The sequence below is a fragment of the Macrobrachium rosenbergii genome, chromosome 11 (assembly GCF_040412425.1).
Source record: "Macrobrachium rosenbergii isolate ZJJX-2024 chromosome 11, ASM4041242v1, whole genome shotgun sequence".
Taxonomy (NCBI): domain Eukaryota; kingdom Metazoa; phylum Arthropoda; class Malacostraca; order Decapoda; family Palaemonidae; genus Macrobrachium; species Macrobrachium rosenbergii.
The window spans coordinates 25,249,950-25,270,026 of record NC_089751.1 but is presented as its reverse complement, the minus strand read 5'-3'; the positions used below and the strand labels follow the sequence as shown (position 1 = coordinate 25,270,026).

The window sequence follows — 20,077 nt, the reverse complement described above, 5'->3', positions numbered from 1 at the left end:
ATGGTCAAATGCCTTGCCGCCATCGGAGAGGAGGGGCAGTAAGAGAGGTGGGTTGTCTTGGAAAGTGGGTGGAGCTGGGGAGCAGTTTCTGTGGCTGGGAAGGGGTGGGGATGCAGTGTTGGATGGTTGAAGAGGGCTAGGTAGACCTGACTTGATAGAGCTTGTTTGGTTTTGTGTTTTTATGTTTATGATACAGTAATTCACATTTTAATAAAGGATATGTACAGTGCTGAGAGAGAGAGAGAGAGAGAGAGAGAGAGAGAGAGAGAGAGAGAGAGAGAGAGAGAGAGAGAGAGAGAGAGAGAGAGAGAGAGAGAGAGAGAGAGAGAGAGAGAGAGAGAGAGAGAGAGAGAGAGAGAGAGAGAGAGAGAGAGAGAGAGAGAGAGAGAGAGAGAGAGAGAGAGACAATAATTGAAGTATGCTTATATCAAGGCATAAGTACATTAACACAAACATTCCTCCACTTTTCATTTATATTTTATGCTACTGTATTCTTATTTATATTTTTAGTGTATTTTCTCATTTTGTATTTTTTCAAACCAAAAGATAAATGCAGTTGCATGCATCTTAAAGAGAGAGAGAGAGAGAGAGAGAGAGAGAGAGAGAGAGAGAGAGAGAGAGAAACTGAGGTATGTCTACAGGGGTACAGGTGCTAAAAATTCCTCTAGAACAGCACTTGGAGCAATGCACAAACTGCTGCTTCTGATACAAGGCCACAGTTGTTCTTTTTCAGCAGAGAGCAACTAGATTTGCTGAACAGCAGCAACAATATGCAGTAAATGTGCCTCACTGCTGCACTTCCCAGTTCCCAAGGTCCTTTAGTCCTCTCAAAGTTGGACTGTGGAACATGGACTGTGGAACAGTCTCCCTGAGGATGTTGTGCAACTGGAACTTAAAAGTTCAAGTGAAGATGCAATGCATTACTACCCTAAAATAATTCTTGTATTTTAATAATTTGATTACATTTTTATCAATCTATCTGTAATTAGCCCTTTAACGCCGAAGCCCTATTTACAAAAAGAGTTTTAGCTTACAATTGCGTTTTTTTACCATTTTGGTCGAGTCAAAGCTGACCGAAGGTTGAAATTTTGGCAGTTATCGTGATTTATATGAAAATATTTCAAAACTGATAAAGCTACAACCATGAGTTATTTTCTGTTGTATTCTACATGAAATTGCACACATTTTCATATATAAAACTTTATGTAACGGCTAATATAGAACAGTGCAAAAATTACGACAAAATGACGAAAGAATTTTTGAAATTTTTAAAACCCGAGTTATCGGCAAGGGGCGTAAGAAAAAGTTTTTTCAAAAATTCACCATAAATCGAAATATTGTGCTAGAGACTTCAAATTTGTTGCAAAATGAAGGTACATGATTGAATATTACTAGAATGTAAGAGTTTTAGCTTACAATTGCGTTTTTTCGACCATTTCGGTCGAGTCAAAGTTGACCGCAGGTTGAAATTTTTGTAGTCGACGTTTGCTACGTCCACTCGGCATTCAACAGACAATTTTTAGTCGGCGTTTGCATAACGTCCAACAGGCGTTTAAGGGTTAGTTGATTTATTTTTCTTTTCTAATTACAGATCTCTTCTTTCTGCATTTCCTATTACTTTCTATTATGTACTTCTTTCAAATGAACATCAAATACTTTGGAAGCTTAAATTTCAAGTCAATGGCTTCTGTAAGCATGTTCCATGAGAATAGGGTTCTTCTTCTGAATAATAATAATTATAATATATGTATACACATATACATATATAATAATATATATATATATATATATATATATATATATATATATATATATATATATATATATATATATATATATATATATTTGTTACCTTAAAACCTTGGTAATCTTTAATAGCAGCAAAAACAGATCTTGGGATCAACGTACCCTGCAGCTAAAGCTGACTGAGGAGCCACCTGAGCTAAAGAAAAGGCTAAACGATGTGGCAGCTGATAAAATAGCCTTTCTCTCGGACGTGAGCGTGTCTGTCTAGTTTCTCCATACATCTGAAAAACACAAAATCATTTACAATTTACATGCTCTTTACAGTACACATTTTAGATGGCAGTTTTCTTAATCCTTAAAAAAATAGAGAACTCCAAATAATTTTTGTCACAAAAAATTGAAACAAATCATCAGACCCTCTCACATTCATCATATCAAAACATAGGAGGAATCACTCTTTTTCAGGTGTTCACTGCTAAATTTAGACCTGTCATCCTAAAAAGGAATATATATGAACATGATATTTTAATGATAAAATAAAGTTTGTTCATACTTACCTGGCAGATATATATATAGCTGTATTCTCTGTTAGTCGACAGAATTTCAAAACTTACGACACACGCAGGTGGGAGATCAGGTGGTTAGTACCCATTCCCCGCCGCTGGGAGGCGGGTATCAGAACCATTCCCATTTTCTATTCAGATTTTCTAGTGCCACTGTCTCCTGAGGGGAGGTGGGCGGGCACTATGAATATATATATCTGCCAGGTAAGTATGAACAAACTTTATTTTATCATTAAAATATCATTTTGTTCATGAAACTTACCTGTCAGATATATATAGCTGAATACCACCATTGGAGGTGGGTACAGACAGAATAGGATTTGGAAAAAACACACTACAAGTAGGTGAAAAATATTTTTGGTTCCTTACCTGTTAGCATAGCTGACTTCGTGATTACTGTCACCCAAGTCCGCTTCTGCTTAACTAGAGTCTCCAGCAAGGGTGTGACCTGTATAGCTGGTGAGTTCTAGATGATCTGTCAACGGGGCGTGACCACAATGTGACAAGACCATATTGACCATACAATGAGGGCAAACGAAGCAAAACCAACCACCTGACCAAGCCTAACTAAGTTAGGATAACGCAACTAAAGCTAACGATTGGGAAGTCCGCCACAGGCAGTCGACCCAACAACCATAAAAACACAATCCAACCATTTTCTATAGGAGAGGGATGAGTGTCATCCCCTGCCCCAGGAAAGTATCTGCTTGAAACGTATGGTCCTAGCGAGAAGCAGTTCTCATATGTCGTCTTCACATCTCTCAGGTAGTGTAAAGCTTAACACAGAGTTAACTCGCCAAAATGTGGCACCCAGAATGTTACTGAGTGACATATTTTTCTGAAAAGCCACTGAAAGGTAAACCGCCCTCACCTCGTGAGCATTGACTTTCAGAAGTTTAAAATCAGAGTCTTGACAGCACTGAATGGGCTTCTTTAACAGTATCTCTCAGAAAGAAAGCCAGAGCATTCTTTGACATGGGTAAGTCCGGTCTCTTTACGAACACCATAAACTATCTGAGGGACCTCGACTTTCCTTCGTCTTGTCTAAGTAGACTTTGAGAGCCCTAACAGGGCAAAGGACTCTCTGGCTCTTGAATAAGGATTTCAGCCATACCCTTGATTTCAAAAGCTCTTGGGCCAAGGGTTAGACGGGCTTTTCATTTTTTCGCAAAAAAGGAAGGGCTTAAAGAACAAACAGCGTTATGCCCTTTAAAGCCTATATGCCTACTAAAGGCTTGCAGTTCACTAACCCTCTTTGCCGTTGCTAGAGCGGTTAGAAAAATAGTCTTCTAGTAATGTTCCTCAATGACGCAGAACGAAGAGGCTCAAACGAACTGGACATTAGGAACCTAAGCACAACATCCAAATTCCAAGAAGGAGTCCTTAGGCGAGGCACCTTGAGGTTTCAAAGAGATCTGAAGAGATCGTGAAGGTCTCTGTTGTTAGACAGATCCAAGTCTCTATGCCTAAAAAACAGATGATAGCATACTTCTATACCCCTTGATAGTCGAGACTGCAAGTTTCACATCACTCCTCAGAAATAAGAGGAAGTCTGCTATCTGGCTCACAGAGGTCGTGGTGGAGGAAATGCCCTTCTTTCTACACCATCTCCTAAAGATGGTCCACTTCGATTGGTACAAATTGCTGGAAGAGAGTCTTCTGGCTCTGGCAATAGCTTTAGCCACTGGTCTAGAAAAACCTCTCGCTCTGGCCAGCTTCTCGATAGTCTGAATGCAGTCAGACACAGAGCGGGGAGGTTTTGTGGTACCTCTCGAAGTGGGGTTGTCTGAGTAGATCGACTCTCATGGGCAGAGATCTCGGAAAGTCTACTAGGAAGGACATGACCTCTGTGAACCATTCCCTCGAAGGCCAAACGGGCGATCAAAGTCATCCTCGTCCCTTCCGACGACGCAAACTTTCTGATGACTTCTCCGATGATTTTGACGGAGGAAAGGCATACACGTCCATCCCCGACCAATCCCAAAGAAGAGCGTCCACTGAGAGGCTCCTGGGTCGAGAACAGGGGAGCAGTAAAGAGGAAGTCTCTTCGTCTTGGAGGTTGCGAAAGAGATCTACCAAGGGACGTCCCCAAAGCTTCCACAGTCCTGACACACCTCTTGGTGTAGGATCCATTCGGTCGGGAGCAGTTGTCGCTGCCGACTTAGAAGATCCGCACGGACGTTCTACGCCTGCAACAAACCTCGTGAGGATCGTAATATTTCGGCCTGTGCCCACAGAAGAATGTCCTTTGCTAAGGCGAACAGGGACTGAGAGTGAGTTCCCCCTGTTTCTTGAGGCATGAAAGGGCCGTGGTGTTGTCGAGTTGATCTGGACAACTCGGTTCGAGACTTCGCTCCTCGAAGAAAAGAAGGGCCAACTGAATCGCCCCCAATTCTTTGAGGTTTATGTGCCAGGACACCTGTTCCCCTCTCCAGGTGCCCGACACTTCTTCCCTCCCCAGTGTTGCTCCCCACCCCGAAATGGACGCGTCGGAAAACAACACTAGGTCGGGTTCTGAAGTTGAAGAGAAAGGCCTTCTGCCAACTTTCGATGGATCGAGCCACCACCGAAGGTGATTCTTTACCTTTGCGAGATACTCAGAGAAGCTTCCAGATTCTCCTTGTCATGCCAGTTCTCTGCAAGGAAGAATTGAAGCGGTCTGAGGTGCAGTCTCCCAGGGAAACAAACTTCTCCAGTGATGAAATGGTCCCCAGCAGACTCATCCATTCCCTCACCGGAGCATGTTTCTTTCCTCAGGAAGGCTGAAACTTTTCTAAACACTGAAGTTGTCTTTCTTGAGACGGAAATGCTCGAAAAGCCACTGAATCCATCTGAATCCCCAGATAAATGATGGACTGAGTCGGGTCAGATGGGACTTTCGAAATTCACCAGAAGTCCCAGGGACTTCGTCAAGGTCAAAGTCGTGTGGAGATCCTCCAGACACCTTGTCGTGTGAGGCTCGAATGAGCCAATCGTCCAAATAAAGGGAGATTCTTATTCCTCCAAGGCGAAGCCATCTCGCAACATTCCTCATCAAGATCGTGAAAACCATAGGAGCTGTGCTGAGCCCGAAGCAAAGGGCCCTGAACTGGAATACCTGTCCCCGCAGGACAAATCTCAGGTATTTCCTCGATTGAGGATGTATAGGGACGTGAAAATAGGCGTCCTGGAGATCGAGAGAAACCATCCAGTCGCCTGGTCTTAGGGCTCCCATGACCGACTGGGACGTTTCCATTACGAACTTTTCCTTCAGAACGAAAAGGTTCAACTTGCTGACGTCCAGAACTGGTCTCCAACCCCCTGACTGCTTCGGAACCAGAAACAGCCTGTTGTAAAAGCCCGGGATTGTAAATCCGAGACTTGCTCACAGCTCTCTTCTCGAGCATTTGATCGAGCAGGTTGAAGAGAATTTGCTGTTTCTCCTGATGATAGGATGGTGACAGATCTATGGGAATCAGTACTCAATGGAGGCAATCGAGGAATGGGATCTTGTATCCCTTTTCGATGACTTGAGGGGACCAGCTGTCCGTCCCTCTCTCTCCAGGCTTTGCAAAAGAAAGGAGCCTGGCTCCTACCGGTGTCTGAAGGTCTACGGAGTCATTTCTTGCCCCTGGTCTTAGAAGGGGCTCTACCTCTTGAGGGACCTCTGCCTCGAAAGGACGATCTAGAGGAGGGTCTTCCACGAAAGGGCTTCTGAATCTTGGAAGTCTGCCCAAGGGAAGAAGTCGAAGGGGCTGCAGGACGTCTAGAAGACTGGGCCAGGAGGTCCTGAGTAGCCTTCTCTTGCAATGTGGAGGCCATATCCTTGACTAAGGGTTGGGGAAAAAGATGGCTAGAAAGCGGAGGCGAACAACAATTCTGCCTTCTGAGTAGGAGAGACCGACCGCCGTGAAGTTGCAGTAAATGGCTCTCTTCTTTAAAAGCCCCGCACAGAAATGGGCAGCCAGTTCTTGAACCATCCCTAACCGCCTTGTCCATACAGGATAGGACACTAAACAAATCTCCCAGGCTAATGGAGTCAGGGCTACGAGCCTGCAAGTCCAAGACTCCCAGGCACCAGTCCAAAAAGTTAAAACTTCTAAAGACCTGAAAAGGCCTTTCAGATGGTGATCAATCTCAGATAAAGACCAGGACACCTTTGCTGAAGAAAGGAGAGACCTTCTGGGAGGCGTCCACAAGGCTGGCAAAATCCTTGGGAAGAGGAAGAACTCTCCAACCAACCTCCTCTCCTGTCTCGTACCAAATTCCTGCTTTTCCACTCAATCTTGATGGAGGTAGGGCGAAAGAAGTCTTGCACTGAGCCTTCCTGGAGTCCATCCACTCTTGAACCTTGCTAAAGGCCCTCTTCAGAGAGAGAGACGTAGCCATCTTCACAAAACCAGAAGACTTTTGTGACTTAGACGAGGTTAGCTGCGAGGGGAGGGCGAGGAGCAGAGGGTTGAAACTTGTCCCCAAACAAGTCTTTCAGCAGCCTAGTTAAGACTTGGTAGTCTGCAGAAGCTGAAGAAGAAGAGGACTGATCCTCAACTGCAGGATCCGAGCGCCAAGAAAGCTCTCCTTCTTCCACAGGAGCAACGGAAGGGGCAGGAGAAGAACGGAAGGACAAAGTCCTTGCAGACCAACATGCAAAAGGGACTTCTGCTTGGAAGAAGTCCGAGAGGAGTCACGAAAGTCACGAGCAGAAGAATCAAAATGAGAGTCTCGACGGAAGGCCCTGGCGAGAATCGGCGAGCTTCTTGACGAAGCGATCCGACGAGTCCTGGTGAGAGCGAGCAGCGGGGCGTCATGCCCGCAGCAAGAAAGCGTCGTGCCGAGCAGCAAGCGAGGCGTCTTGGCGAACTGCAAGGGAGGCGCCCTGACGAGCAGCCAGGAGGGCGTCATGGCGAGCAGCAAGGGAGGCGTCATGTCGAGCAGCAAGGGAGGCGTCCTGCCGAGCAGCATGAGAGCGCCACGCTTAGCAGCATGAGCGTCGCCACGCTTTAGCAGCATGGCGAGCAGCATGAGAAGCGTCATGGCGAGAAACAAGAGGGTCGTCGTGAACGAGGCGTCAAGCCTGGCAGCGTGAAGCGTATCAGAAAGCGGGAAATTGCGATCCCTGCCAAGACCAGTAAAACGCTGAGCAACAGGACTTCTAGCGGGCGGCGAAGCATGAGACGACGACGAACGAGGAGAAGGAGAAGGGGAAGGTTTAGACCTCTTGATCGGCAGCCGGGAATCCTTCCGACGACGACACGCATCGGTCTCCTTCTGGGCCATTAAAGAAGCCAATTGCTCCTGCATGCCTAGGAGCAGCTTACGAGTAGGAGAAGATTCTACCTCAGGAGAAGGACTGATCCTATGAGAAGAAGAGGGGCGAGGGGACGCCTTCTTGCTTCTCACAGGGGAAGCAACAGCCTTCTTTCTGGAGCGAGCGGAGCGCTCAAAAGCGTCATCGTCCGATGGCGTCCTGGTCCTCTTCTGCGGTGGGATGGCGCCAAAATCCTCCGGAGAAGAGCCAAGCGCACGAGAAAAGGGGCGTGAAGCGTCCCCCTTCTTTGAAGCTTCTCTTCAAAGGGCGAGAATCCCGAGATTTCCATTCCCGACACGGGGAGGAGGAATCGGGGAAGAGAAGCAATCTCAAGGATTCGTGCCGTGCAGCACGATCCTTGGCAGCCTGGGAAGCGTCATCAGGACATGCGAAGGGACGCCAGATCGGTGGGGTCCGCGTAACCCTCTTTGCGGCTTTCGACTTGCCCACTCCTGAGTCCTGGGAGTCCGACAGAGGTCTAGACCTAGAGGCGTTATACGGCCGATCTGGACGCCCCCTCCACAACACTAGGGGATGGACACTATCACTGCACTTCACAGCACTTTGAAGAGCGAGCATATTAGCTTCCAAGGCACGAATGGAAGACATAACACCGCCAGGGCATCACCATCCGCAGACACAACCCCAGGGTTGGGGCAACACCACAGGGTTAGGAAGAGCTACGTCTACAGGAGGGTTAACAGGTGAAAGCACACTACTCTGACTCCTACCACTTCTGGAGGAAGACCTCCTGAGCCTATCTCGCTCTAGCTTTCTCACATAAGAATCATAAGTCCTCCAACTAGCATCAGACAAAGATTCACACTCCTTGCATCGGTCATTCAACAAACAAACATGTCCTCTACAACCCGAGCATACAGTGTGAGGATCTACCGAAATTTTAGGTAGCCTCACCTTACAGTCTTGCACACGGCAAACTCGATAACTAGAAGAACTAGATTCAGACATCTTACTCCCAGGAAAAACAAAGCCAAATCCAAAACAATCCACAATAGCGTATGCCTAGCCACAAGTCCAAGTCAAAAAACCAAAAATCAAACAAATACTCAAGTGACAACCAAGTTTTATCCGAAATCCAAGACGGAGGTACTGAAAACAAGTGTTGACAGTACCGGCGACAGAGAAAATCTGAATAGAAAATGGGAATGGTTCCTGATACCCGCCTCCCAGCGGCGGGAATGGGTACTAACCACCTGATCTCCCACTGCGTGTGTCGTAAGTTTTGAAATTCTGTCGGACTAACAGAGAATACAGCTATATATATATCTGACAGGTAAGTTTCATGAACAAAATGACATTTTTATAATAAAAATAAAGTTTATATATGCTTACCAAGTAATTACATAGCTGTAGTTTCTACTTTAACGGCAGCTTAGATTCAAAATTTCACTGATAGTGCTTCAATATAGTTTGAGTAGGTGATCAGCCCATCCCACTAACGGAATATTGGAACGACCTAGCAAACAATTCTCATTCATTTTATGCCTTATGTCCTTCAGAGAGAAGGAGGGTGGGGTCCGATTCTGTAATTACTTGGTAAGTATATATAAAACTTTATGAATAATGAGTAAAAAGCCACAAAAATGTAAATGATACACTGTAATTTTCCAAGATACAAAAAAGGATAAATCAAGGGAGCTATTGATGCACCACAGATAAAACTTATTTTATTAAAAAAACATAATTTTTATATAAGTAGTTTACCAAGTAATTACATAGCTGAATCCCACATTGACAGGAGATGGGATACATGGACATACAGTAGTATTCTACTCCAAAAACATTAAGTCAAGTAATGAATTTGAAACAGAAAAGTTGCTAGCATTGAATACTGTACAACACCTGTTGTTCCTTATCAGTTAAGAGAACCTGCAGTATAAAACTTCAACTGGCTGTCGCTCAACTTAACCTGTAGTGGCATGGCGGTAGAGCCAAGGGCCTCTTCTGCTTAAGTGGGAGCTTTGTGGCGAAGGAGTACTCCAATGGCTACCAAAGCATCAGTGGAAGTTATGCAGCTAAGGAGTTATCCAATAGCTGGCAAAACTTTGATAGGTGCCCTTGCCCTGGGCGCAGTACCAACATAAAAACAACCAGATACACTGTCACCTACACTGAAATAACACCACAACCCATACACTGAGAGTGGTGGGTGCTCCAGGTACTTTGTACCTCCTGGCTCCTAAAAAAACTACAGGTAGTCCCGGTTTCGACGGGGTTCCTTTTTCCACCGTAAGAAATTAAAATCGGTAAACCGAAAAATCGTTGAAAATTGTCAAAAATCATAAGAAAACCTTACTTTTAATGCTTTGAGTGTACTGAAAACGATGTAAACTGCATTATTATTGAGTTTTTCATCAAAAAACCTCCAAATTTCGATTATTCTGCCATTTTTGAGCCATATTTCTTCCATCGGATCAGCGTACGATGCATCGTAACCCCGGAACATGCGTTGTAAACCGGGAAATAATTTCTGATGAATATATTTGAAAAGCGTCGTAACCTCGGAACGTCGTAAGCCAGACCCATCGTAAACCAGGGACTGCCTGTATATACCTCACGAGAAGGTGAAGGGATTGTAGGAGAAAATTTTATGCTTCCTCCTGCCACACCATGCCAGTCACTATCCTGTGGTACTGCAGAATGTACACATTACTTAGCTGGCGCCAGTCTGGAGTTGGCGCCAGGCGAGCTGTGGAAGCTTGTAGATTGGTATAAATATTGCTGGTGCCAGAATGCAGGTGGCGCCAGCCGAGCTGCTGGGAGATGACGAAAGCCTTAAGCTCTAAAGTTGGAGCTAGACTGTAGCTGGTGCCAGGCAAGCTGAGCACCAGGGGAGCCCGAAGCTCTAGGTGCTGAGGGTTCTATAGCTAGGGCCAGACTTGTAGCTGGCACCAGATGAGCTGGCTGCCAGGCAAGCTAGCAGCTCGAGGCTCTGGAAGCTCTAAAGCTGGCGACAGACTGTAGATGGCACCCGAAGAACTGGGTGCCAGCTGAGCTAGAAGTTCAGGTTTCACTTCTTAAAACAGTGAGATGTGAAGGACGACTATACTTCCAGTAGGTCGATGCAGAATGGGAGTAACGGACATGTGTTCCTGTGAGACGTGAAGGACGATATACTTCCAGTAGGCTGATGCCAAATGGAAGTAGGTGACATAAGTGCCTGAAAGCTGAAAGCTAAAGAAATAGAGGCTGCTCAGATAACCTTAGCTTTCACTGAAAGAAGGCAAAGTTGTTCTTCTGAATCTGAGTGGTTTCAGAAATTCTCTTAAGGATGAAGGACAATGTTATCTTAATCCAAGGGAGAGGGGTTCTTGGCCAAACATCGAAGGACAAGAAAGCCTTCTAGATTATCAAGTCCTGTTCAGGTAAATACCTAAAAAAACTCCAATTGAACAAAGTTCACTCTTTTCCCTCAGAGTTGGTGAGCGCTCCTGGGTGCTTGGAGTATGCGCTGGCACCAGGTTGTAGCTGGTGTCAGGCGAACTGGACACCAGGCGAGTTAGGAATTTGGGAGCTGGCTGGAGCTCATGGAAGTCAGGGATGTCCGTTAAGCTCTAAGGGAGAAAGAACGGATCCAGGTCTCAGATGGATCCTTGTTCTTGGCTAAAATCAAAGGAAAAAATGAGGATAACACATCTCTTGCTTCCTAGCTGGGTGGGAAAAAGGCTTGGGAGGTCTTTGTGAAGAAGATGAAAGATCCAAGTCTCTGCGCTTAACCACAGGTAAGTATAGATCGGTACCTCTTCAAAGAAAGCGAGAGAACTTAGATCTTCTCAAAAACAAAGAGGTAATCAGCAGCAGAGTCAGAGGTGTCTAAAATGACAAGACGAAGAGTCTGAGACACCGGTTTGGAAGACGACCACTAAGTCTGGGAGATGGAGGAAAAGGGTGACTTCTGAATCTTGTAATAGCCTCTGCATCACGCCTTGAAGACTCTTCGAAAGATAATCCTACGGACAGTCCGGTGCCTGTCTGGGCAAGAGCTGGTGCCCCCGGTAGTATCTCTGAAGCTAGGTTGTCTGACAAGACAGTTTTGGGGAAAGATCTTGAAGAGTCCACCAGTAACTGGAAACTGAGCCTGAGACTGTTCAGCGCTTCCTCGACCATGTAGAAGGTTCCTTGAGGAGGCAAACAGGTCCAAGCCAACCTTGGATTCTGACAACTCAGGGGATTGAAAGGCCATGATAGGAAGGACAAGCTTCTGACGGCCCAGTACGTCCTTCGACGCTTAGTCCCTAAATAAATCAAATGACTAGAAGACATCTTCCTGGTCCTTCAAATGGGCTCCTTTGACCTAGATCTGAGGTGCTGAGAAGAAGACTAGAACTAAGCTCAGCAGATGAAGGAATTCCCTTGCACAAGTCATGTTCAGACAGCCACCACTGGAAATCTGACTAAAGAAACCTGGGCTAAGAAACAACATGGAGGTGTCCAACTGTGTTTCCCTGTCCCGGTGAAGGTTACTGTCAAGAGCCTCTGAGCCCCTCTTCTTCGAAGATAATGAAGTCAGTCAACATGTAAAGACTGAAGTAATGCCAAGACAAAAGGGGAAGTCAAATGCAGGAGTAGCTAGTAATCGGGAGGTCGAGGGAAAGACTCCCGACTGGGAAGCCCTGTCCCGAAAGGCAGAACAAAAAAACTCTCTGAAGTTCCGACGGGGATCTGGAAGAGTGCTCCCTGCATATCCAAGGTCCTGTCCAATCGCCCTGGGGAATGGGTGAAAGAACTATTTGGATCGTCTCCCTCTTGACCTTCATCTACTGTCTATGAGAAAGAAATGAAGAACTAGGGCCATGCAGCCCATCATCAGGAGCAGAGGTCAAGAAAAATGTCGAGCGCTCTGGAACCAGTGTCAGAACGACGTCATTTGGGAGTGATAGCCCATTGCAACTGTGTGAATCTCACAGTAGAAGAGAGCACCAGAGGTCTCCTTCTAAAGACTACAAAACAAGAGTGGAAAACCTCTTCCAAGTCTGTACATGACAGGGCACTGGGTGCTCTGACACTGGACACTCAAACACTAGACTTTCGGTGGACGGTTTAACAGGCCCAACAAATTACTAAGTAGGTGCTGAATGGTCTCCAACAAAGCAAAGGAGTGGATGAAACGGACGTAGAAAAGTGAAGAGGTAGCGTCTGTAGTCCCAACTGTGGTGTCAGATAACTGATAGCTGGAGGACGAGTCGACATAGTACACAGGTGGACGCACAAACGTGAGCTCGGACACTGGGCACTCAGACACATATGGATGCTCAGAACTGGGTTCTCAGAAGTTGGGAGCTTGGAACTCGGGCCCTCGGAGCCTGGGAGCTCAGAACTTGGCGCTCGGAACTAGGGCCCTTGGAACTCAGGAGCTCGGAACTCGGAACTTGGGGACCAGGAATTTGGGCGCTCAGAAGTTGGGAGCTTGGAATTTGGGCACTCAGAAGTTTGGAGCTCGGACTTTGGGTGCTTGGAAGTTGGAAGCTCGGAACTAGGTAGCTTGGAACTTGGATGTTCGGGAAATATATCTTTACAATGGCTGAGATAAATCCGAAAAAATGCCATTGGCATCACTAGTCTACACTTTCATCCATAACTAACCACATTGGGATCGCAAAGTGTCAATGGAGCCTCTTGTCCACACTGGAATCCTAATCCTGTTCACACTGGGATCTGTAAACAGAAAAAACGTCATTGGCGTCGCTATGGCCAAGGTAAGCACATCTTCATGGATGCCTTTTCAATGGCTGTCCGTGACAACAGGCTCGACTGAGGGGTAACTATCTGGGGCAAAACCCTTTTGGACTCACATGGACCAACAGTATGCCTAACTTCCAGGTTTTGCAGGGGGGTTTGACAGGGACTGGGTTTATGAAATCTGATAGGGCCGGATAGTTACCTCCTCCACTGCACATCCAACAAGATGCCTTTCCAGTGGCTGTCTGCTGATACCTGGAACCGCAACAGGCTCGACTGAGGGGGGCAACAACCCGTGTGAAACCCCCCCGGCCTCCCTTGGATTTCGTTTGCCTCCTCCCAGGTTTGCAGGGGGAGTTTGACAGGGACCTTCTGTCTAGGAGCATCAGGGGACGAGTAGTCTCCTCCTCCACTGCACTGCACTTCACTATGACAAGGTTAACATCTGTTAACCATGACACAAGACTGGCAAAGGTATGGAAAGGGAAGTAAGGGAGCCAGGTGTGGGAGCATGTGGTAAGACGACTAGTAGGAGAGAATTGGCGCCAGGGTGCTAGCGCTGGCGCTGAGTGCATGAGAGAGGTGCTGGGGTTGAAGCTGGCACCGAGATCGGTGCCAGAAAGGTTAGTAGCATGAGCTGGTTCTCGGCTGTTGAGAACATCAACTCATAGTCGCCATCAAAAACCCCAATTCTCTCCTTACAACTTTCAGCCTAACACTTGAGTTCTGCAAAGGAAAGTGTGATGGTCATCAAACTTTATTTACGGAGGCTTCAGGAAGCACAGATCCGGTAAATAAATCATAATTGCAAAAGCTACAGGCTTAATGAAATGGCAAAATACCCAAGAACTACTTTAAAGGCAATTATTGGTGGCTTGCACAAAGCACATGGCGATAAACAAATCATAAATTGCTAAAATTATGGACTAATGAAAGACAGTAGTGCAATGCTGTAACATCTGAAAATTACTTTAAAGCAAAAACATTACAGTAAACCCCCCGTATTCGTGGTCTCACAATTCACGGACTCACCTATTCGCTGATTTCTCTATGGAACATATGTACACAATATTCACTGAAAATCCGCCCACTAGCAGTATTTTTCACTGAGAAATATTCACTAATTACTGTATTTTCATCTCATTTTCATGACTAAATGCACTTTTTATTATAAAACTATTAAAATACTCAGGTAGTGCTCAAGTTACGATAGTTCACCTTACGATAATTTGATTTTGCAATGGGGTAAGCAATTAATACTGATACAACAATATTTAGAAAATATCTTTAAATTTCTTGCAGGCGCAGGCAGAGAGAGACCAAATTACAATAGACCAGCTTCTTTTCCTCCAACTCTTTATCCCATCTTCTAGTTAAAAAAAATAACAGAGAAAGAAAAAGTATTGCTAATAACATTATACTCTTGCGTAATGTGTACAGCCATAAACAACCGACCGAGAAACTGTTGTTTTGTTTATCACCGAATCATATAACAACAGAACTTTTGCTTGTATTTCAACCATCATACGGTAACACACAATTACCATAGATTATAGTACAAATGACGTTATGTAATATATGGCTGATATATTTTTACATTATACCCTTATTCGCTATGGATAAAAAAGATCGCAAGGAAATATACTCCTAAATTTATGCTGCAAGTTGTAGCTGAAGCTGAGATAACAATGTTCAAGCTGCTAATGCCTATAAATTATCGTGGATCGGCAACATGGATGAAACCCGACTGTATTTAAAATTGGGGAGAAAGTATTTTAATCAAAACTACTGGGCATGAAAGAGTATCACTGCTATTTTTATGCCGATAAACGATAAATACATAAAGCTTGTATTATGAAATCAAGTGAAAATAGCAAACAGAATCTTGATTTTTTTACACAAAAACGCCCCCAAACAGCCAACATCATCTGTTAACGACAAAATAGCTCAATTTCACAATGAGACGTATTTAACTTATATTTCAACTTAAAAACATTTTGTATAACGAAAAATAACCTTGCCCCATATAAACAAAGTATCTAGAGATTCATTTACGCTAACTAGAAGAAAAGCTCTCTGAACTGAGTTAAATGCGGCAAAATAAACACTGTGTAAACATTTCCAAACCAAAACATTGATCACTATGATTGGAATTTATACTACAAAAGCAATATAAGAATACAGTAAACCCCCCGTATTCGCGATCTCACGATTCAGCGGACTCACGTATTCACGGATTTTTTGGAACCTAACCCCATCATAAGTAGGATAATACCTGTATAAGCATTTTTAGTTTGTTTTGTATCTGTTTGAACTATCAAAGTAGGCAGTTCTAAGTGTTTTTTGAGGGGTTCTAAGTATTCGCGGGGTGTGTGTGTGTGTGTGGCACGCATCCCCCGCGAATACGGGGGTGTACTGTATATACAATACTATTGGATACAGTGAATTAAGGCATAACATTTTAAAAGATCCATGGAAAAGATGCATATTCGTTATGTTGATGTTTTTATAATATATGTGAATATAGAGTACAGTATAATGTAGGCTAGGCTACCGTATATGCTTATGATATACCATAGTGTAGGCTAAGCTAATTCTTGTTTGTTATTCAATTTCTCTTTGTATTGAAATCTCTTAAGTCACTCTGCATGAACCTCCAGAATTAGCTGATATTAATAATCACTATACCGTGTATGTATAGAGCATACTTTATAGTGTAGGGTAGGCTACCATACATGTATACATGGTACCGAATACCTAGTGTGAGCTAAACTATATTCGAGATACGTTTTTTTCAACTAACGATGGGTTTTTTTGGAACCTAACCCCATCGTAAGTAGGACAATACCTGTATAAGCATTTTTAGTGTTTTTTTTGTGCAGCTGAACTATCACAATAGGGAGTTCTAAGTGTTTTTAAAAGGGTTCTAAGTATCTGCAGGTTCTAGCTATTCGTGGGGGGGGGGGGCTGTGGTACACATCCCCTGTGAATGAGGGGGTTTACTTCCTCCATTCTTCCAAAAAAAGGAGACTGGTGCCCACTCTTGCATGGGGAAAACTTTCCTCACTTTTTGGAAGAAGGTTTGGATGAAGACTTTTTTGATGGCCTTGGAGGAGAAACGGACATTAGCACAAAGCCTACACTGAAATCTTTGCCTGGCGCTGAGCAGGAGAGGAAAACTTTGCACTGAAGGAAAAATGTCTCGAGCAAATTTAGAAGACTGCGTTAAGAGATCTTGTGTTGACTTCTTTTGCAAGTCAGAAGCGATACCATTAACTACTGCCTCAGGGAAAAGGAAGTCACGCACTAGAGGAGAGAACAGAAGAGCCGATTTATGTGCAGACGTGGCCCCTTTGGATGTAAGAGAGCACCAAAGCTCTCTCTTCTTTAAAATACCCATAGCATACGTTGAGGTTAATTCCCGAGAGGAGTCTCTAATTCCCGTCTATACAGGAGAGTACGCCCACAAGATCCAAAGATAAATCCATGGGAACAGAAGGAAAGTCCTGGATTTTCTTGGCCAGGGCACACCCACTGCCCACTCCAGGAAACTGATCACTTCAAAAACTTTGAAAATGTTCTTCAGCAGCTGACCAAGTTCAGCAGAAGAGAACATCAGACCTACAGGAGGCTTTAATGAGACCAGAGAAGTTGCCCTGGGCGGAGGCAGACACACCCAGAGAGGGAACTTCCCCAGTAGCGTAATACGAAAATCTCTTCCGCAATAAGCATGAAGGAGAATAACAGAACACAGCCTTTCCTTGTTCTCTCTTGTCCGCTAACCAACACTCTACTTCATTCATGGCCTTCTTAGCTGAAGAAGAAAGCACCAATTTGGGGAGCTTGGAGGATTCAGACAGGATTACTCATCTGGAACGTTGAAGCTGGGGAAGAAGGAGCCGCTAGAGAGAAAAAGTTGGGATAGGAGTGAAGCAGGAAGCGTAAAAGGGCTGAATATGCTGTGGTATGAGTATCCTCTTCCTGATCTTGAGCTTCATCCACGGCTGAATAAGACTAGAGAAAGAGGCGCATCAACCGCACTTGGTGGAGGAGGCTGAGGTTTCAAAAACTCAAAATGTCGTCTAGGTGCTGCTGAATAGGAGCCACAGATGGGTCTGACACCACTGGTGGCGCAGAAGAAAAAGCTATTGTCATACGATGTGAAGAAGCAAGAGCTACTGGAAGCTCCGAAGATACAGAGCACTCAGAAGCTGTATTTGGCGTCGCTGGAAGCTCTGGTGCCTAAAGGAGGATCTGGCGCCGATGGGCACTCCAGTGTCAACTGGTGGTCGGCCGCTACTGCCAAAACTGCTACATTGCGAGAAGAGGAGCGTTTAGATGCGATATCGGGAGCTGCAGGACGCTCTAACAAAGAAATGCTCTCAGGAATGGAGGACAGCTCAGATGCTAACGGGTGCTCCGACGAAATACATCGACATTTGAAACAATCAGGATCCAACACACAACGTTTGGATGACGAAACTTCTGGTGAAAAACGCTCTGGACTGTCCCAAAAACTACAAAAGGGAACAGCCTCTTTAAGTTTCTTACAAGGCACCTGAGGGGTGCCAGACACATCCACTGCAGACCTCTTGAGCATTCTAGATTTATCCTTGAAGCGCCACTGCTGCCTGCACTTGGGACTCGATGCTTCGGAACTGGAGGAAAGACGGTGCACATCCAAGAGAACGCCTTTCCAACGACAGCGTTTCATCGACACCTGGGAATCTGCAACAGGTGTGACTGAGGGGCCGACTGCCTGTGGCCAGACCCCACCAACCTCCACTGGGCCTCCAGTATGACTTCTCCCAGGTGCGGGGGAGTACGTCAGGGACAGACAGCCAGCTCCTCCACTAACACTTCACTATGAGCACTACATTCACGAGTCATAAATTGACAAACTGAATCACCGACATAGAATGCATTATTAATTCAAAACTTTCGATCAAACTTCGCTTCATGAGTGACAACGGCATTGGGGTCGGAAGTAAGAGAGCTGGGAATGGGAACAGGTTGTAAAGCTGAAATTACAGGAACATCAGACGAAGATTTTGAAGAATGCTGACTAGCTAAAGATTTGTCACTCCTAGCATTAGCTTTCTAATTTTGGAAAGGTGAGAGGTTAAAATCTTCCACTGTCTAGGGTCCCAGTCAACACATTCAGCACAGGTAAGATCTATAGAGCACACTTGGCCCCTGCAACTAGCGCACACAGAATGCAAATCATATTTGGCAGAAGTCAATCTCTTATTGCAGCCTTTGCTGCAATAAGAAGTGCTTGATGTACTAGCGTCAGACATCATCAAACTAAGCGACAACTAAGTCCAAACAAGAGTCAAAATACAGTAAACTGTCCAAATAAAGTCAACCTGACTAAATAAATGCCGAAAGGCAATCAAAAGAATCCAAAAGACTTCACCAATCTTCTAGGAAAATAACCAGTAAAGCCTACGAAAATCCAGATTACTATAGCTGCTGCTCACAACTTTTGTTGAAATCCAGCAAATAGACTGAGCCTTCTTGCTATGTTGTTCCTCTTCTTCCCCAAGAGTGGGTGGGGCTGGCTACTTACACCAAAATGAACAAAGAATTGCTACCACAAATTTTCAAATTTTAGCTGCCAGTTATTAGAAATTGTTAGTTACGTAATTACTTGTCAAGTTACTTATATAAAATATGCATTTAGAGTCACCCACTTCCCCTTATCCCAGTCTTCACATTTGTCACAGCAAAGTTCAGGAGAGCAAACTTGCTCCCTGCACAAACTACAAGCAGTGTGATTGTCAGAATTGGCTAAAGTCAACCTATTCTTACAGCCTTTACCACAGTACCTGATGCTAGAAAGGCTAGCATGACATGATTAGTCAAATTAAATAGTCAAAATTGGGAAAGAGTCCTAAATTACCTAAGCTAATTAACAGTAGTACGCCACCAAAAAGAACAAAGTACTTCACCAAATGAAGAGCAAGAGCAACCATCCGGTGAAAAGCAACAAATTCAGAGCTGCTAACGACCAAGTGTACAGTTATTGACCGGCATAAATGAATTGAGCTCTTTAGCTGTGTTGCACCTTTCCTTCCCCGAAAGTGGGAGGGGCAGTATAACTAGACCAAAAACAAAAGAGTGCTACTACGAATTTTTAATTCTGAGCTGCCGTGTAAAGCAGAAACTATTGTAATAGCTAGCCAGAAACTACTGTAATAGCTATGTAATTATTTGATAAGTTACATATAAAATCAATGTTTTTATAGGAACAATAAAATGGCAAGTTATAATGTATCAAATTGCAAAAGCAATCTGAATTTTTCCTAACATGCAGACCTTAAGTTCTTTACTTCGGATTCTGCTTCAAGCGTGAGCCAGAAACTACCTTTAAATCTTAATGACCTGTTGGTCTGCACTTGACGTTGCCTTCCAGCCAACCTGTACATGGCCTGGCACCCTGACACTTTGAGAGAGAAAGGAAGAAAATGGAGGAAGAACTAGTTACTAACACACCTCTTGTCAACCAAATACAGATATTTTTCAATTATCCACAATAACAGAGCCAAATCCCTGCCAGATACGGTTAAATATAATTTACGGATGTGAAATGGCAACTCCGTACCCTTTACTCCCCTTTCCTTGACAATACCATAAACACTCACTATGCTTATAAACGACCACCATCACACTTTAAACTGAAAACTTGATGCAAAAGGCAATGAGCTAGAAAAAAAAAAGGAAGAATTGAGCAAAAGTTAGGCAGGGCTGGCCTCGCCAGAGGTACAGTGATCACTCA

General features: G+C 44.6%; 1 protein-coding gene across 3 annotated transcripts in view; it reads right to left on the bottom strand.

Moving 5' to 3' along the window:
- LOC136843254 (uncharacterized) overlaps positions 1-20,077 on the bottom strand; it is a 189,127-nt gene that overhangs the window by 166,428 nt on the left and 2,622 nt on the right. For all 3 annotated transcript variants that reach the window (XM_067111374.1, XM_067111375.1, XM_067111376.1), the window contains exon 2: positions 1,909-2,027. In XM_067111374.1, the coding sequence (XP_066967475.1) occupies positions 1,909-2,027 (119 nt within the window). The remainder of the gene's footprint in view (positions 1-1,908; positions 2,028-20,077) is intronic.